Source organism: Coffea arabica, chromosome 6e (assembly GCF_036785885.1).
Source record: "Coffea arabica cultivar ET-39 chromosome 6e, Coffea Arabica ET-39 HiFi, whole genome shotgun sequence".
NCBI lineage: Eukaryota > Viridiplantae > Streptophyta > Magnoliopsida > Gentianales > Rubiaceae > Coffea > Coffea arabica.
In genome coordinates this window covers 2,752,365-2,772,150 of record NC_092321.1, presented here as the reverse complement: position 1 = coordinate 2,772,150, position 19,786 = coordinate 2,752,365, and the positions used below count along the sequence as shown (strand labels likewise).

The 19,786-nt window shown below is 37.8% G+C and overlaps 3 protein-coding genes, 1 long non-coding RNA gene and 2 other non-coding genes across 6 annotated transcripts; 3 read left to right on the top strand and 3 right to left on the bottom strand.

Moving 5' to 3' along the window:
- Positions 1–117: 117 nt before the first annotated feature.
- LOC140009287 (uncharacterized) lies at positions 118–7,014 on the top strand. The gene is made up of 3 exons (XR_011816694.1): positions 118–1,484; positions 1,746–6,248; positions 6,719–7,014. It is a non-coding gene; the product is annotated as an uncharacterized lncRNA (long non-coding RNA).
- Positions 1,587–7,115, bottom strand: LOC113695687 (MLO-like protein 6). Its single transcript, XM_072054402.1, has 15 exons — positions 6,983–7,115; positions 6,839–6,896; positions 6,503–6,750; positions 6,080–6,196; positions 5,937–5,997; positions 5,708–5,796; positions 4,078–4,152; positions 3,871–3,965; positions 3,498–3,547; positions 3,071–3,111; positions 2,810–2,983; positions 2,692–2,727; positions 2,504–2,571; positions 2,334–2,394; positions 1,587–2,233 (listed from the first exon to the last, which is right to left on the bottom strand). The coding sequence occupies exons 1-15, from the start codon at positions 7,100–7,102 to the stop codon at positions 1,808–1,810; spliced, it is 1,719 nt and encodes a 572-aa protein (XP_071910503.1). The 5' UTR covers positions 7,103–7,115; the 3' UTR covers positions 1,587–1,807.
- Positions 7,116–9,486: 2,371 nt separating this feature from the next.
- Positions 9,487–9,558, bottom strand: TRNAP-AGG (transfer RNA proline (anticodon AGG)). The gene has a single exon. It is a non-coding gene; the product is annotated as a tRNA-Pro (tRNA).
- Positions 9,559–9,755: 197 nt separating this feature from the next.
- On the bottom strand, positions 9,756–9,827 carry TRNAP-AGG (transfer RNA proline (anticodon AGG)). Its single transcript has one exon. It is a non-coding gene; the product is annotated as a tRNA-Pro (tRNA).
- Positions 9,828–11,430: 1,603 nt separating this feature from the next.
- On the top strand, positions 11,431–12,951 carry LOC113694642 (uncharacterized). The gene is made up of 2 exons (XM_027213491.2): positions 11,431–11,886; positions 12,062–12,951. Exons 1-2 carry the CDS (start codon positions 11,659–11,661, stop codon positions 12,623–12,625), a joined length of 792 nt encoding a protein of 263 aa, XP_027069292.1. The 5' UTR covers positions 11,431–11,658; the 3' UTR covers positions 12,626–12,951.
- A 3,388-nt stretch (positions 12,952–16,339) lies between these two features.
- Positions 16,340–19,735, top strand: LOC113694641 (peroxidase 21). The gene is made up of 6 exons (XM_027213490.2): positions 16,340–16,487; positions 17,240–17,538; positions 17,798–17,946; positions 18,067–18,255; positions 18,387–18,552; positions 19,163–19,735. Exons 2-6 carry the CDS (start codon positions 17,394–17,396, stop codon positions 19,567–19,569), a joined length of 1,056 nt encoding a protein of 351 aa, XP_027069291.1. The 5' UTR covers positions 16,340–16,487; positions 17,240–17,393; the 3' UTR covers positions 19,570–19,735.
- Positions 19,736–19,786: the final 51 nt, after the last annotated feature.

The following is a 19,786-nucleotide window of genomic DNA, read 5'->3' as shown; positions in this document are numbered from 1 at the left end:
CATGTTGTTGGTTTTGCTTCCTAATATCTTTTCTTCTGGACGGTTCTTGTTTGCAATGATTGGCTTCAATGTTCTGGAAAATCCATCAATTAGCTTGGTACGAGTTTACTCCCTCCCCCCCCCCCCCCCCCCCAAAACCAAAAAAAAAAAGAAAAGAAGATGTTTGTGGATTGTTGATTCATTTGCAGTTTGGTCCACATCGATATACTTGCTTGACAAAAAGTTCCGTTTCAGTTGACTGGTTACGTGGATCATATGTCTCTGGCTCATCATTTGGTGTTTGATGGGATAATGAGACTAATGAAATTCGTTCTTATGGACTTCTATTTTGGACAACAGAACTCGAGGCATCCAAATTGGTGTTTTTCGTAACTTAACTAACTATTATGCGATAGCTTTTTGTTTGACTACAAAGCAATCTTTTTGTCTTGGGATTTTTTTCTATGTTTCTCAACAGGCACCACTCTATAACCTGTCTTTTTTCCTGGTTCCATCACATATATGCAAATGCCTTTTGTATTTTACAGCTGTCTTGAACGGAATACAAACTGAGACATTTTGGATGTAGATTTTAATAATTGGCAGGACCTACAGAACTACGTTCTTCTCTGATGGTAAATGAAATTCTGTGGTACCATGATTCTCTGGTGGCATGATTCTCTTGAAAATCATGTGGTTTACCTTCTCTCTCTTCAGTGTATGTCTTGGTACCATTTTTTTGCCTGTACAACTTGGTAAACATGAGTAAGATTTACATCTATGTGTTGCCATATGTTCCCTTTAGGTTGCATGTAGTAGTATTAAACAGCAGTTTCATTTTTGCGCTAAATTTTGGGTGGCTTTATCTATCAGGTGTTATTATTATTTTAATGTTGAACTGGTTTTGGTGCTTCTGAAACAAGTGACATCTCTCACCTAACAAGAGAAAAATAGGAAATGATGACTATTTCCTTCATTCTTTGTGCTTTACTTTGACTGACCGTATAGTTGGGCTGTTTACCATACCAGTTGATAATACTTCTCTCTCTTTATGATTGAGTTTGGCAAACATTTCGTTTCATCAAATGCTGTCAGCCGTGGGCAATTAGGTTCCTCAAGGGGATATAACAGAACAAGTTATTTTTCTGTCACTAACCTGGATTCTTTTATGCTTGATTTATCAGATGCTTTTTTATTTTTATTTTTTTGTCCTACATCCTTGAAGAACCAATGAGATCACAAATCAGTGGATCCAGTCTTGCCAGGGACATGGCTACCAGGGAAAAATTATACTAATACGCTGGCTGGTTGCAAGCTGCAGGCCTGTGCATAAATAGAGCTCTCCTGTGTTGCATCCCATCTATGGATGCTGGAATATACCTCTATAACCCACTTGATGATGGTAGAATCAAATAACACCAGGCGCATATTAAGACGTGATTGGATTAGATGAAGGTTTACCAACATTGAACATGTCAAAAACTTATTTGCTGGATTTTTCTGAAGTAAGTTTGAATCTTAGTAAAAGATATATCTTTGCCATGGCTCCTGATACTATAGATCTTCTTTGCAATGAATATTTCTCATTTAGTGGAGAAAATAATCTGTTGAAAAAAATGAAATGTTGACTTGTTCAAATTATGCATGTCTCATGAGTACTGGCATTGACAAAGTTGGGTACCATGTTAATGATGCTAACTGAGTCTTCTACTTTTCAGAACTGTGTTAGCTAACTATTTTCCTGAATCATCTATAACTCTTGGCAGGTTGTCCCATTTACAATTGGTTCGTGTGGCCTCAACCTTCCCATTCTGCCACAGTTCTTGAATCAGAAATCTGCTGACGGAATATCTACTTTGTGTTGGAATAAATGAGTTTGAGGGACTAAGCCTTCCTTGTTTTTAACCTGTTCAGAAGCTACTCTTTCTTCAATAGTATGATTATTTCTAGCTTGTTGAGTACTTGATGGGTCATTTTGCGGGCATGAGAGTTGAGGGGATCCTTTTTCCCATGGTTGTGTATTGTAACTGGAAATTCTTGAAGATGGCTCTACACTATCAATCTCATTTTTGTAGTAGTGTAGTAGATGAACAGGGGATGTTCCCTGCAGTGGAGTGCTTGGCTGACTTGAAACTGGACCCACAGAATCTGAGTGACGTTTCTGCTTTATGTGCTTTCTTGCAGTTTGGTGCCAGGTACGCAGTGCCTTAGCTACATTCTTATTGAAGATTGTTGGTTTCATGGTTGAACCCATCTGTTTGACGTAGAGGAATCAAGGTGAATGACAAAAGGGCTCATACACGAGAGGGAAAAAATTAAAAACAAATCTCCATCTGATGGATATGACAGCTCACCTGTGTTACCAAAGCATAGAGTGGGAGAGTCACGTAACTACAGAGTATTTGTATCAGCACCCTGGCGAAATTGCAGACCTTATATTTCTTAGTGATGTCCATTAATCTATCATTTTGTATCTGCTGAGATTGACATGACACCAATAAAGAGGCAGAAATAACAAATTTACCCCATTGATATTCTGATCGCCACATCTTTTGTGTTCTCATGGAAGCACGACTGAAATCCATATTCATACTTGTAGAAATAAAAGAAACGCCTATCAGAGGATGGAGGAACAGAACAACAACAAAACAATAATACACATGTACTAGTACAGAGTTAAAAGTTTTGATGCATATTGGTTTGATGGCTTACCCAAGACCAGACAAACAAGGCCAGTTGAAATGCATTCTGTGAGAGTACAAGAGAGTTTAGAAGCAGCTGTAATTGATTCAGAGAGCCCATGATATTACTAGACTGTGATCTTAAGTACCTGGAAGAGAACAAAGTGGATCAGATAGAGTAAGACTCGAGGGCGATTGAACCAGAAGAGATCATCCGCTGGCTGAACTAAAGGAGTTCCTTGGACCACTTCCCCTCTTTCTTGAATCCTTAAACCCATCTTGGTTATTATAACCTGAAGTTTAGTTCCCACCAATAGGATAATCTGCGTTGGAGATGTGAATATCTCGATCAATTATGGTATGACTGGTTGAACTTGGAGGATTCTTGAAAAACACAGTTTGATGCTTACAATCAGTGGGATAAAGGGTAACCACAGGTAGGACTGCCAACCTGTTAAAAAGAGGTTATGTTATAAGGATCAAGCCAATTCGACGACTCATGAGGGGGGGTAATTAAATTTCTGGTGTTATCAGACAACCATTGGATTCTATACCATGTAGATGTCACATCTAAGTACTACAGTGAATACGTTTAGTCAAGCGTAAACTGACTAAGATATATAGTACCATATTTAGACTTACTAATAATGTCATATCAATCTGCTTATTTTTCACCCTCAGCTTTAGTTACTTTTGTATATATTAAGTAATCCATGTTCGATAACACCTCTCTCTGTCTCATGACCTGGGGAAACTTAACACATTATACTCATGCATGTGCACACAGAGACACACAATGCATGCCCTCCAATAGAAAGGGAAGCGTGATCTTCTTACCATGAGTGTTAAACAGCAGGAAAAGTACAGCAAACAACCAGATAAGTGGGCTGCAATAATGGAAGGTGTTAGTAAGTCTAAATTTTTGTTAGCAATAGTAATTGTTGAGTGAAAACTTAATGGTCTTTTCTATTGCTGTAGTTGTGATCTTGTTTTTCAGTTTAATTGGGCTTCCTTTGGTGGTTAAATTTGGGATCATGGAAGTGGGAAACAGTTTCCAGAATACTTTTAGCATGATGATAGTATGTCTTTTACAAAGATAGCAAAAAGCTTTTCTTTTTGTCCTTTTTATCTTGTCTTCAAGGGTGAAGGGATTAAGCTGAAGATGTTTCCCATGTGGCATGAAGTTTATAATATGGTAAATACACTTTACCTGATACCTACAACAACTTTGAAGTCTTCTTCAAGTGACCTTTTGATGTACTGCTGGAAATCAAAATTTGCCTGATTCTGTGGTGCTAAATGTGCCTGGTAAATTCATGTTGGTCAGCTGAGAACTTGCTGATGGTAACTGATGTATATAACTATATCTTGGGGCAGTCTAAAGTGGTGGAATTAAAAGAATTTATCTACAACTTACAATTATAAATCCGTAGCGCAGAGTCAGATAATCCACCTTGGGTACTGATCTGACAAACTGTCTAAAGAAAGACACCTGGCATTTGAATTAGAAATGGAGGCAGGTAAGAATTTCCATTCTTGGCTAGAATTTCTTGAATTAATTGGAGCAAGTTGTGCTTTATCCTGCTCTTGTAACTTTTTTTTTCCCTTTTTTCCCTTCTATCCCTCCCCATTTGCTTTTTACCCCCCAACTGCTAGGTATAGGATTTGAACCTTGAACTTGACAGTGAGGAGGACTCTTAAGAGTCCTCTCTTGGCAACTGGGAAATATTCATGAAACTGTCTGTTCCTTCTACAACTGAAGAACAGATATGTATGTGGTTGCAATAAAAATACCATGGATGAATCAAGGTTGGCAACTTCATCACATGAACCCTTTCCAATCTTATTACTTTGAGACTGTTTTCTGTTTGTTTTTCTACTTTTGTTGGTCTATTTCTCATGTCTGTACGGCAACAAACTAATTGTAAACCAAATACAGTGAAATGTTCTACTGTTGATGTCTCAGATATGTGCATTCTGTTTACTGCAACAAAATTAGTGGCATCTTAGGGTGCAGCAAGTCAGCTTGGTTCTTAAACTACACATGGGAGCTTGCTTCGAGGGCATACGAGTAATCTGCATGACAGCTTGCTCCATTTCATCTATTTCTATCTCCTACCCCTCTCCATTTCATCTGCATGACAGCCTGTGCTGTTAAACCAACAACGTTGCTTTTCCCATTTACCTTCTCTCCTCTCCTCTCCCCATCTTGTATCAGATCTATCAAATCCATTGACACCAAGTATGGGGTGCATCATGCTGAAAATCCTTAAATTCTGTTTCCCTGTTTGCTCGTAACTAAATAATTAATGTCATCTGATACTCGTTTCGTATATTTCAATCAAGGTGAAATAGTTAATTTCCTTCCCATGAATTTGTTGGGATAGGGTTTGCAGACTTTGAAAACTGGATTGAATCTTAATTTGAGCTTAAGCAGGAGACTGAAACAATGACAAAGGGCGTCGACAGCGTATTTTAAAAGTTGAGCTTAGCTTGGATATCATGCCATATTACTGTAGGATTAGAAGCTGACTGACTTAAATTGGCTGGAAGGTTTTGTAAATGTAGCTTATACTTATATGACGAATTAAGTTGGCTCCAGTTGTTGGAACCGCCCAACGGTGGGAAAGGGCCGTACAGAACAATTTTGGATTGTTCGGATCAGTTGAGAACTTGAATGCAGTGGTATAGATTAGAAAAAACGGGGAAGGATGGAGAGGTGGCAAATGAGGTGCAGCGGCTTGAGGTAGGGATGATTAAGAATAAGAAGAGAGAGAGAGAGAGAGAGAGAGGAGACGGAACAATTGTCTGGTACATTCAAATGGGTTCAGAGGTTGATGATCGTTATCTGATGATTTGCTCTTTTAAACGTGCAAAGACAAATAATGCACAATAAACTATTTCCAAACCCCCTCATTGGCATTGGCCATTGAGAATTTCTGGTAGGGCTCCCTTCGGGGTAAAGCCCTACTAACAAGGAAAAAGAAGGGGGCAGTTGGTGAGTAGCTGATAGTTGTAAACAGAGGAGGACATCTCATTGGTCTTACCGTCCATAGAAGAATGGTTGAGCGACTCCAGAAGCTTAGATGCCGTCGCCCAAAAGACGTGTCTCTTGCGAATCTAAACCTCTCTGGATCTACAAAATTTAAATACTTCATTTTCACATGAAGTTGGTCACACGAATGAACAAGTATATGAACAAGTATATTAGAAGTGAGACGATGCTTAATTCTCCTTCACAAAGACATTACTTTATTCGGTCAAGCAAGTACTTACCTTGTGCAAATTGATACTCTGATGTTCTGGTTTCCATTTCCCATGCTTTCCACTTTCTCATCTGTGATGTAGTTAAACAAACTTGACTCACCTGATGGTCATAGTAATGTATGAATAAATATGTGGACTGAGGAGGACCATACCTTGGCTGTGCCCAAAGCATATGTGGTTATACAATAAAGCACGTGAAAAACAGCTAGTACAAAGATGAATATGTGAAGTTGATGGATGCCATCAGAGGACACAAATGGAACTTTTCCCTGCAAGAAGGCAGTTCAAACACAGCACACAATGCATCAAAAACAGCTCGAGGTATGTATTTACTCTTTTACGGTTCATATCCCCCTTTCATTATCGCCTTTTGGTATATTTGATCAAGAAATGTCTATTGGTTTTCCTTATGTTATCTTGGTTAGTCCATATTTTGAAATAGAACGATTGTCCTCCATCATGTGAGTGGAGATTTCTAATTGTCCAATCATGAACTCAAGAAAGTATACACTAGTAATGCTATTATTGTAAAGAATTCGTTTCTGGTTCGGTCGCAAGGATGTAAATAATCGTGCCTTTGCTGCACATTTGTCATAGCCAGCAGCTGCCAAAACACGTCGTTGACCGTAGCTAGATTCTGGAAATGCGAGGAGCCTTCTATGTCCACTTGCTTCCTTTTCTGCATCAATGTCGTGCCTGCTATGTTCTTGTTTTTTGTTGCATGGATGCCAAGTAGTGCCTAGGGACTTTGATATGCATATTTCTGAAATTGGTCCTTGTCCTATTGTTAGGAGCAATGACATGAAACCTAGAAGCATAAGCTCTGAGACAATGCAAGAGAAAAACAGAACGGTGAGTTAGGTTCTGCACACTCGGTTAGAGAGTAGTTCAATGTTGGTTGGACGACCAACCTGATTTGATCTTTTCAAGTGCTTCACAAAGAGCTCTCCTATTTCTCTTTGTTAACCACTGCAACCAGCAAAATCATACGTTTAGAGTTCATGCACTCTATATTTTGATGTGGTTGCATAATGTTATGGTAATGTTAAGTTTACCTTTTCAATCAAGTGAATGGCGTATTCAATGATTGTAGATATTGCTACTAGCACAAAGCAGACAACTGCAACTGCCCAAGTGGGTGTCTCTTCAAGAGATCTACCTCCTCCTGCTGCCATTCTTCTTTTGACTAGTATCGGAAAAGTTCACCCAAATTCCTGATCATGCAAAAGATAGAGGAAATTCAAAATAATTTAGAATATGAATGAACTGAGACACTAGTTACCTTGGTTTAACAGTGCTTTAAAAGGGAACCGTATATGACTAAGATACGGTGAAAAAATGGCACAAAAGAAAGCTTTGCGAGTCGACTTATTAGTTGACTCGTTAATTGTATCTGCTGACCCTGTCTTCCTTCTTCTGTCTTGACCATATTTGCCGGACAATCTGTCAGTGCTTCAAGGGATCTGCAATACTAAATAACATATCAGGTTAATTGGTGGAATATGGGAGAGGAACCTTGCAAATCTTTCCCTTTATTTTTCACGGGCATTCCTGATTGTCTGGTTCATGGAGATGCTCACATGTGGAAATATGTAGGCGATTGTAGATTTCTGTATCCCTTTGGAAAATTGACTGCTGATTCTGTGAGTACCGAGCACTCGTAAAATGTTCTAAGACTGATGAACTTGGTGCTGAATAGATATTCAAAGGAATTTGCATTACCCTTTTGGTATGTGATCTACAGTTACTTAATAGTCAGTCATGGTCTTGTTTGTTCATCTCCCGTGTTTATTACTACTTTGTTTGATGTTGCAAGAAAGTTTTGAGATTGTGATTCACAAGATTTTCTTTTTTTTTTTTTTTTTGGGGCTTACATTTTTCTCGTACGACCAAACCTGTATGCGGAGACAAAAGTAGTAACGAACAAATTCGAGAATTATTCATCTCCTGGCGGGTTTTGAATCCTCGAGGTTCATATGCATGGCTTTGCTGTTCAGATTTTAGAATATGGTTAGAAATCGTGAGGTGGAATCGGACATTGTAAGTGGGGATTTTTCTAGTCTCTCAGCTTGACCATAGCATCATTTCACTTGATTTTGAAATATTCGCAGGAGCGTCAATGTGAAATGGTACCGGAACAAGTTTCTATTTTAACCAACCAACTACTCTACCAAAAAAAAACTTTAAATCTCTATTTGGACGTAGATCAAGGGATTTCTTGACTTGTATTTTAACAAATTCAGGTTTTTCTGAAAAAATTTATTAATGAATGCGTAGACGGCCGTTTGGGTTGGTAGTAATTCTGATTCAGTCTCCTTTAGATTTTCCTTGAATCTCTTTGGATCTTCCTCCCACTAATATTGAGTAAGAGTAGGTTTAGAATATATTTTATAGCGTTCCAAACAAATAAAGTATCTATTTTAACCACACCACGCCCAGAGGCAGACAAATCAAAAGATGCCGTCACCGAAGTTGAAGGCTTTACAATATGAACAATTTTGATAATTTTTTAATTTTTTTCCATGGTTAGTAGAGTACAATTGGAACTGACAATTGCAAAAGTCGCGAGAATTTGCATCCATATCATGCAATTTGCAGATTAACATATCCATTTTGTCAAAAAGAGAGAGAGAGAGATTAGTACGTACTAACCAAATTTCTAGTGCTCAAAAACGATTACTGCGTTTAATTCTTCCGACGTGTTTGATTTTTTATAAACTGGTCTTCCAAATGCCAGCCGCATGGGCTTCAAAGGTCACAAAGCCCGAACTCGGGACCTAGAGGGGCTGCGTTTACTCTACTTGCAGCCCAAACAAAAATAACTTAAGGCCTGTTTGGAACCTGAGTTTTTTGGGAGTTTATCTAAAACTTTACTGTAGTGCACTGTAGAAATTTTTATAAGGTGAAAAATTTTGTAGAAGTTTTTGTAAGGTGAAAAACTTTTTTTTCCTTTTCTTTTTTTTTTCTTTTTTTTTCTCTCTCTCTCTTTCTTTTTCTTTTTCTTTCTTTCCTTTTTCTTTTCTTCTTCTTCTTCTTCTTCCCCGTTACCTCCGCCACCCCCAGCAGCAACTCCACCAATGCCACCTCCCGCCACCCCTCTCCTCCCTTTCCCCTTCTCCTCCCCTCCCCCCGCCACCCCCCTCTGCGCCTTATCCCTCTGCCCCGCCATCCCCCTGTTCCCCTGTTCCCCTTCCCGCTTCTCACCATCTTTCTTTTCTTTCTTTTTTTTTCACAGAGAGGTGGTGGAGGAAATGGGGGAGACGCAAAGAGAAAAAAAAAGACAAGAGGGGAGGATGGCAGGGGAAGAAGAGGGGGAGAGGGAAAAAAAGGGGAAAAAAAAGAAGACCGGCACCAGCACCGGAAATCGGCGCCGGAATAGGCGACGGAGGTGGTGGTGGGGGAGAAAGAAGAAGAAAAGGGGAAGGGAATTTTTTTTTTTTTGTGTTTTGGATATTTTAAGTGTGTAGATAAAAAACTTCTGGTTTCTGTAGCAAAAGTTGTTAAAAAACTAGTAGCTAAAAAACTTGGAAAAAATTATGGTATCAAACAGGCCTTTAGAGGGGCATTCCGAGAATTGAACTCGGGACCTCTCGCACCCTAAGCGAGAATCATACCACTAGACCAAATGCCCGGTTGTGGTGGTGTTTGATTTTTTCTAAACTGGTCTTCCAATTGCCAGCCGCAAAGCGCCAGTTACAAAGACTCTCGCTCACACAGGCCCATTGTGAAGAACCTACAAAGACTCTCGCTCACACAGGCCCATTGTGAAGAACCTACAAGGCTACAACATTACGTTACTTGCAGCCCAAGAAAAAAAAAAATACTCGAGGGGCATTCCGAGAATTGAACTCGGGACCTCTCGCACCCTAAGCGAGAATCATACCACTAGACCAAATGCCCGCTTGTGGTGGTTGAATAACTCTAAAAGTCTTCATTGGAGCAAGAGAACAAGTAGGAAAAGGAATTAAATTATTCAAATCCATTTTTTTTTCTTTCTTTCAATGAGTTGATAGAAAATAAAGTTGCTGATGAAAACAATGCAAACTTATGAACTTTGTCCTGCAATAAATATACGCTAAAATTTTCAAATAGAAGTACAGATACAAAGGCAATAATAGAGAACTTTCTTACCAGAAAAAATAGAAAAAAAAAAAAGAAAGAGAAAAGATGATATTAATTGGCCACCCTACAACAATTCTTTGCCCGGCAGCAAAATTTGTTTAATCAGCACATCAAACACCGTTGAAAAGCATAATTATCATTTATAATTCTCTACTAATCGTCAGGTTTTGACAAAATTTAGGCAGAGTTTGAGAAATGTTGGTCCATTTATACTTGATTGCCTGTCCTGCCAAATTATATCAAGTAGGATCATCATCATACTTTATGGCCTGTTTGCAGTCGCTCGATCTACTGAAACTCCTGGTCACTTTATTAAATCCTACTCTTTTGCCCTTCTCATTCTCAGTAGTAAAATAATCTTGAATTAAGTCCTGATCAGATGGCATCGAGTCCGTTCCAGAATATGTATAGCAGTAGTTAATTTGATGGCGAAGTACTTGAGGATTAACCTAACGGAGGAAGATGAACAAGAAATCGTCGAAGAAGTGCCACAATAAAATTTTAGACTGATCAGATCCCATTGACTCCATGTTAGGAGAAAGGATCATACTACTGTACTACTCAAAGACAAAAAATGTATTGCTGGAGAAAACAAAACGGATATAATAAAGCATCGTGACTCATTTCGCAATGAATACATTTGTCCTACTCAAGTAATTTTTTTTTTTTTTCTTGTCAAACATTCTGACTATTCAAGATTCTGTAAAGAAGCTAAAAATAATGGAGACACCAAATTTATCAGTTGGGATCCTCTATGCCATTATTCGGTGCCAAATTCAGTGTCAATCTCACTTATCACGTGATAGTAGAAGAAATTTAAATAAACAACACATGACAAATTAAATAAATAGGACACTTGGCATAAATATAGAAGTGGTACTGAGGATCCCGTGTGCAAATCAGTTTAAGTGATTGATGGGGCAATCATTAAGAGATGAAGAACTTCAAAAGTTCGAGTTTAGAAGATGAAAGGGCATCTAATCACATAATAAAATAAAAAGTCAAGTTTGAATAAATCTTAAATAGGTAGATTTTGATTAAAGGAATTAAAATTTTGTTACATTATCAACTCAACGTTGATACATAGATGATAGGATAACCAAAATTTGAAGTTCAAACCCTATAACACAATCCAAATTAGACGTAGATGCCGGTAAATGATAGGGAAGGTCGCGTTTTTCAAGAAAAATATAGCCTTTTTTTTTTTTTTTTTTGCAATTGTTTTTGCAGAATGACTGCAAAAACCCGTACGTTACAATTACAACCAAAAAATGATGGTCCAGCACAATACTCATCCAGTCGCGCGTCCTCATCGGAGTGTTGTCTTTAAGCAGCGGGCAAGGCCAATGATGATTACATATACTGGCATGTGAAACAAAGGAGGAGGGGAAAGGTCCATGATTCGTGGCCACATCTGCTATCTCCGGGATCCCACAGACTTTCTGAATCGATTCTGGTTCATTTATTTTGTTTCAATTCACAACCACCACACCGTCATAAACGCATCCTAAGATAATATCGAATCTTCCTAGTTTCTACACCCAAAATATCCATCCCCTTCACCTTCTTGGACTCTCTCTGCCTTCCTCCCTCAGTATACTATCCTTTCATGGCAGACAATTATGCCATATCATGTCTAGTAGGGCTCATGGATAATCTTTGGTTTCACAACGTTATTCTTGTCTCGGAACCATCGACGCCTTCACTTTATTCAAAGATCCATAAGCCGTCATCCATGGCTGCAGTCTCAGAAGAACTTTTATATTCATCAAGCAACGACTCTCAAACGCAGCTTATTTCGGACGAAGACTCATCATCATCTTCCATAACTAATCAGGTTAGCAAAATCTCCAGCAATTAATTTATTGCACCACCTATGCCTTTGTGATCTCACCGACACACGAGCACATGAGCACACACGTAGTGATGCCTATATGCAAGCTAGGACGCGTCCATGAAAGTATTAAATTTACGTTGCCGCTTGTGCATACATATATATATTCACGTAAAAGGCTGAGTTTGACGAGCAAGAGAGTGATGAGAAGGAAACTACTACTACTTGTGCTGAATCAGAGGTTACGGCCAGCAGATCCCGGTCTCAGTCATCGTCGCCATCTAATTTAAAGCGATCAAGAAGCCTCAGACTCTCTAGTACTGCAGGTACCACTGGCAGGAGATTGCACAAAACCATGAGCTGCAAAAGCCTGTGCGAGCTTGAACTGGAAGAAGTACAAGGTTTCATGGACTTGGGTTTCATTTTTAACAACGAAAACATGAGCAAAAGGATGATGAGCGTAATTCCAGGGTTGCAAAGACTGGAGCTGTCCGGAAGCACCATTCAAGGGAAAGATAACATTTTAATGGGCAGCCCTCCACATAATGAAACTCGACGAGTTGAAGGAGGAGCTGAACAAACCATAACTAGGCCGTATCTATCGGAGGCGTGGCTAATCAGAAGGCCTGACTCACCGCTCCTAAATTTAAGAATTCCCAGAGTCTCTACCGCTGCGGATATGAAGAAACATCTCAAATACTGGGCTAGAACCGTCGCATCCGCGATTGCGCTTGAAACTTGAATCTTGAAACTTGCTACCAATATGAAGACGATAGAACTTCCCTAGCGCCGACAGTTTGGGAACTGTAAAAAGAGTTATCAGTTACTACTTTTTTTTTTTTTTTTTTTTTGGAGGAAAAGTTGTCAGTTACTTTTAAAGCCCGTTGAAGTATGCAGGTAGAGATTTTCCTCCTCTTTTTTTTTTTTTTCCTCTCTCTCTAGCTGTAACTATAGAACAACAAAGGACGAACAGGAAAAAAATTCTCCTTTGTACCTTATCAATAAAACAATTTCCTACTGCCCTTTTGCTCAAAGCAAAAGAAGTGACGATTTAAGGATTTACTTCAATTTGCAGTCTCAATTCTAGTGCATTACTCTTCAAAGGGTCACGTGTAAATGTATCTTTTAGCAAGAGACAATTTGGTGATCATGATCATTTCCTTTATCTTAAATAAATGGAAACAAACGAGAGATGTAAATGAAGTGATTTTTTACAGTTGGTACGTGCCTACATCTGATGCACTTGATCCATGTATGTTGCCTCATGTACTGGTATACCACTACAACTTTGGAGAATTTTTGGGATTATTTCCCAAATAAATTTTTTTTTTTTTTGTCAGCAACGATATATTTGTATAACCTACTCTATCCTAATCTAGGGGGAGGGGGAGCCTAAGGAGGCTGTTGTAGGGGCTAGTGGGTATACAGACCCAACTAGACCAAGGGAGTGTTATGGCACAACCCTTAGATTTTTTTTTTCGCTGCTGGTGAGGTTTGAACCCTCACCAACAGCCCAAGGAGGGACTTAAGTCCATCTCTGGTGGCCACTGAGCCATTGGCCCAGTGGTTTTCCGAATAATTCCTTGATGAAGAATTTCGCGATGCCTGATATGGTTTATGATTTGGGCCTTCCTATTTGGACTTCCGAAAGCTAACACTGTACATAAAAAGTCTTAGAAAGATAAAAAGAAATAAATAATTAAAACGGTATAAATAAAACTGTAACACTACTGTACATATTACATAGGAAACCAAAGACAGAGATTAAAAAAGAAAAAAATCTAACTATCACACAAATTGAAAAAGGTTCAACCACGATTTTCGAACGCCTCACATCGATAATAAATGAAATGGTATAGAGTCTAATTTTCATATATATATTTTTTTACATTATGTCCTTATTTTTAAAAAATTTCTTATTTCTAATTATAGTCTATTGAACTTTCATTTTACGTATAGTATATTTTATTTGTTGTAGAATTTGTTTGCTATCATATATATCATTGATACCTCGCGCTCCCTAAACTAAAATCTTGGATCTGTTGCTGCTTACATGATGACATAACAAACTATCTCAAGTATGTCTCAGAAAGATAACTATAATTACAATTTAAGAAGTATATACTTTTTTTTTTTTGTCGACACAGGGGTGTCCGGATCAATGCTTACGGGGCCTGACTAATCCTCTGCGGCCCGGGCCCGGCGCCCCAACCCGACCCGAACACGTTAAGTGCGCGGAGGAATCCAGCGTAGCGGAAACTCGAACTTGTGACCTCAAGGGTCACTGGTGAGAGGCGCTGCCGCTGGACCATTCACGCGGGGGCATTTAAGAAGTAGCCGCTGCATCATTCACGCGGGGACATCTATATCTATATGTATTGAGGAAGGGGTTTTTATCAGAAACCCTCTCAATGACTTCTAAACTTCTCATTCTTTTTTCTAGATTTTTGTATTTATTTTAATACATAAAAAGTAGTGGATTATAATCAACCCTATCACCAATCAAATTTAAAATTTAAAACATTCCCACTATCTACTTCATAAACCGTTTATACTTTGTTATTTATACTTTAAATTCTTTTTACTCCTTAATTAAAAACAAATGCTCATTCGTATGTTATTTTAATACAATGTTACATTTTTATAATTAAGAAATATTCATCCCCAAACTAACCCTATAACCACCCCTACAAATGAGCTTTGCAAATTACAATTACGTTTCAAAAAAATCACAAATGTGCAACTACATGTAAAGTTGAGGGGGTAAAGTGCAACTAAATGTAAAGTTAAGGGGTTTATTATATTTAACCCTAAAAAAAATCCCAAGAATGGAACAAGCAGTGGGTTATAGATTTTTGTATTTATTTTAATACATAAAAAATAGTGGGTTATAACCAACCCTATCACCAATCAAATTTAAATTTTAAAACATTCCCACTATCTACTTCATAAACCTTTTATACTTTGTTATTCTTTTTTCTAGATTTTTGTATTTATTTTAATACATAAAAAGTAGTGGATTATAATCAACCCTACCACCAATCAAATTTAAAATTTAAAACATTAACATTATCTACTTCATAAACCGTTTATACTTTATTATTTATACTTTAAATCCTTTTTACTCATTAATTAAAGACAAATGCTCATTCGTATGTTATTTTAATACAATGTTACATTTTTATAATTAAGAAATATTTATCCCCAAACTAACCCTATAACCACCCCTACAAATGAGTTTTGCAAATTACAATCACGTTTCAAAAAAATCACAAATGTGTAACTACATGTAAAGTTGAGGGGTACGGTGCAACTATATGTAAAGTTAAGGGGTTTACTATATTTAACCCTAAAAAAAATTTCAAAAACGGAACAAGTAGTGAGTTATAGATTTTTGTCTAGATTTTTGTATTTATCAAATCGAATGCATAATATTTGTAAGTATTTCATTTTAACAACATTCAATTACATTCATTTTTGTTCATATATAATTCATTTTCTAAAATAAATTTCTATTATTTTTTTAGGATCTATTTTCCGAAAAAAAGGCAGTTCTTGAATGATATGCACATTCTATCATATTTCAAACTATTGTTAGACATATATTACATTTTAATTGTGTTGGTACAATTTTTAAACTTTTTTTATTCACCATTTTATTTTTACTTTTTCAATAATGCCAGCACCGTGCATAGCACGGGTATTCACACTAGTTTAAGAAGTATATACGATGTAGAAAAAAGTGGGTCTCTTCTTTTCTTTATGAGATAAAGATAGTGAAATAAAGTTAATCCCTATTCTAACTCCTATAACCAAAACTAACTCTAAGCTACCTTGTGTTTCGAGAGAATGGGAGGGAAAGTAAAAGAAGGGAAATAGAGGGATAAGGTTTTTTTTTCCTTTTAATGTTTGGATTGATTTTTGAGAAGGGAAAGGAAAGGATAGGGAGGAAAACGAAGGATAAGGTTTACTTATTTTTTGTCAGCATGTTATCCATCCAAAAGTGGATGAAAGTGGAGGGAAAGGATATTAAGACTAGCGAAAATTTTTGAAAAAGAACATTGAAAACTATCTTTGTCTTTGTCAAATTTCTTTCAGCAGACGTGTTTAATCTCTTTTTCAAGTCTATCTCCAAAAATAAATTTAAAAAATCTACACTTATCACCTCAATTCGCCTTGCTTCACATAAGAATGCTAAATGATTATATTAACCTCGTTATAGCTCACGTCGAACAAGAACAAGATTGGAATTCTCATGTTAGTAGATATATTTAGGTAACTTCACAATCTTTCTTTTGTTTTCTTTTCGATCATTATTTGGCTTATCAATGCTTATTCATTTTGGATGTTTATCTTATTTTCCCTCTTACTTGTTATGCAATGTTATCTGAGCCTATACATAAGTTTGAATCGTCAGTGTAGATAAAATTGGATAGCAATTTGTGTTAGATTGGGATTATCTTCAAGGAGTCCCCGATGGATCAAATTCTTCTTTGAGTTTATTATTTCTACCTATTTATCGGTGGTCTACGTTCTGGAGACTGCTTTCTCAGTTTCAGGACCACCCCTTCAAAGCTTCCCTTCCTCCGCGCACCATCTCAGAGGTAAGGATCATAAATAACCTTCATGTTCATGTTATACTTGTCCGAGTCGTCCTGAAAGTCGCGATGTTTTCAATAGGTTAATGGGCTATTAGTTTCATGATTTTGTTTTTAGAGTATTAGCTTCATGATTTCTTGGGACGCTAGCGGCAATTGGCATGCCTTTTTCTAGTTTCATAGAGATTTAGACCTTGTTTTGATTGCCATTTTGTTTCAAAAAAATTTTCACACGAACACATTTTTCAATCACTTTTTATTTCACGCACAAACCAAATGGACTCTTTGGTGTCGCAATGGAATCCACACACCACTAAAATCGCTTTCACCATAGCCTTTCTTAATTTTTTTTTTCTTCGAACTATTACAAGTGCACCACACTACGCCGGACAGCATGTGTCATCCACATAGAGTGGCGGTTAAGTTACCAAGTTGCCATCATAATACCTACTTTTGGCGGCCGTGGAGGGCTGCCCATAGTCTCGAAGGTTATGTGCTTCGGGATGGTGTCTTGTAATTGTTGTCCAATTGAAGATTAACTAAACTAACATAAAGAAAATAATACGAAATGGTTGAAATTTGTGGGGAATATTTATGCTGAATGTACAAGTCTTGGTCCAGGCATGACAGCAGCACCACATTAATTGGCCTCTACCAAATTTATGTAGTGTTCATGCCTCCAAATTGCAACTTGACTAATATATACTTAGTTTTATATTTGAGCATTGATTTGCTGCGGTGACTTTCGGTGAGTGCAGGCTGTGCACGCGTGGTGAAAATTGAAATATACAGCCGAAAGGTCAAACAAATTTTCTTGAGTGGAACAAGACTCTGATTTCGGTTCCATTCTGCATCCACCGAGGCAGCATATATGATATATCCCTCCCTGCTACTACATATGTATATATATATATGTACTGCGTAGAAATCTGCAGACGGCCCACATTCCCTTTCTCAAGAAAGGCAATAAAAGGAGAGATGGCCAACAGGATCCCTCGGTCTAGCTCCTGCTTCTTCATCTTTCTGTTATTACCGTTGCTCTTACAGTTTTGTTCTGGTACTTCTTTTTTTTTTTTCTTTCTTTCTTTACATTATCTTCTTTTTAAATTGTAATCCCCGCTGACCCCACCAATCAAAGTCAACAAATTTTTTTTCCTTTAAGATTTTTAGTTCATCGCTGCTGTTTCTTTGTATCTTTGTCTTAATTGTGAATCGTCATCCTTATTCTGCGTCTCCGTTTGGATTATTATGTTGATTGCCGATTAAATTACAAACCTTGTAGTAGTAACACACTTACATTATATGTGGTGCCTCAGGGAAAAGTGATCTCCAATTAAACTACTACTCAGAAAGTTGCCCAAGGGCTGAAGAGATCATCAAAGAGCAAGTCGTCAACCTGTACCACAAGCATGGAAATACTGCAATTTCGTGGGTCAGAAATATATTCCATGATTGCATGGTTAAGGTAAGTATGATCATTATCCTATTGGTTCATGCATGCAAGAAACAACTATATATATATATATTGTGTGTCGTGTTATTCGATGATCATGGGGCTAATATATTACTAGCATTTAATCTGTAGTCATGCGATGCGTCGCTTCTGCTGGACAACGCCCCTGGCATGGAGTCTGAGAAGAACTCAGCGAGGAGCTTTGGAATGAGAAACTTCAAGTACATAAACACAATTAAGCAGGCCCTGGAAAGTGAATGCCCCGGTACAGTTTCTTGTGCTGATATCGTCGCTCTCTCTGCAAGGGATGGCGTCGTTTTGGTGAGACAAATTCTAATGTTGTATAAGTAAAAACCCTTTGCCTTCCCCATAGATTTCTATAGGCGCAAATTGGCATCGAATTCTCTTGGTTGCCTGACCAGTGACCATATTGTTGAAATTTGATGCTACAGTTGGGAGGGCCAGAAATTGAGATGAAAACCGGGAGGAAAGACAGCAAAGTCAGTCATGCGGCGGACGTTGACAGCCTTATTCCTAACCATAACGATAGCATGTCTTCAGTTCTTTCGCGCTTTCAGTCGGTTGGGATCGATGCAGAAGGAACTGTTGCTTTACTAGGTAATTAACGTTTGTATGCCACTATACCTACCTGAACCACAATACAAATTGACTTACTTAGTAAAGACGGATCATTTTCTGACAAAAAATCTGGTGTGTTCGAATCTTGTTGCTATCAATGTGAAAATTATATTAGTGGGCGATCGGTAAGAATCCCCTTGAACACGCACTGACCTATAGTGTGATCAGAATCAAAATCATTCAAACTTTTTTTTCTAAAAAAAAAAAAAAAAAGTATGTCTACCTAAACCCAAAAAAAAAAAAAAAATCTCAAAAAAGAAAAAGAAGGCTTCCCCTCAATTTTATGGTAAAATAAAAGAGTGATCGATAAGCTTTTCTTGGCAAGTCAAAAAATTTCAAATTGTGACAAATCACCGTTGAAGTCGTCATTTAACTTATGACAGCAATTATGCATGGCATGACAACCTTTACGTTTCGGTAGGAACAACTTCTCTTCTTCAACCAAACTCACACATGATTATCAAAGATTAATGCACCTTATCAATGATAGACAGCAGTTTATGTGGGAGTAATTTCTTAACGTTATTTGCACGGAGGACGTTTAGTTCTTTAACGTACAATTATATAACATGGGTTGGTTACTTTACAGGCGGTCACTCAGTGGGGCGAATTCATTGCATCAATTTTGTGGACAGACTCTATCCAAACGCTGACCCGACCCTTAACCCTGCTCATGTTGAATACCTCAAACGTCGATGCCCCTCTCCAAAACCAGACCCCAAGGCGGTGGAGTATTCCAGAGATGATCTTGCAACGCCCATGGTGCTCGATAACTTATATTACAAGAGCATCTTGGACGGCAAAGGGCTCCTGATAGTCGATCAAGAATTGGCTTCGGATCCTTTGACGTCTCCTTTTGTCCAGAAGATGGCTGCTGACAATGACTACTTCCACGACCAGTTTTCAAGGGCTCTGCTGATTTTGTCCGAGAATAATCCCCTTCTCAATGATGAGGGAGAGATAAGAAAGGATTGTCGCTTTGCTAACAAGAAGTAATCATGTTTATGGATACGACCAAGTAGAAACAAACTCTTTTGTGAGGATTAATGGGAGCCAATTACTTCCTGGATATTATTAGAAGTTGACTCTGTATTTCCCTTTTGCAGAGATTAAGATGTAGGAATATTTACTCTTTCTTGTTTGGGTCATGTCAATTTGCGAAGGAATTTTCAATTCGCGTTAACCATCAGAAAAGATGGAAGAAGGAGAGCGC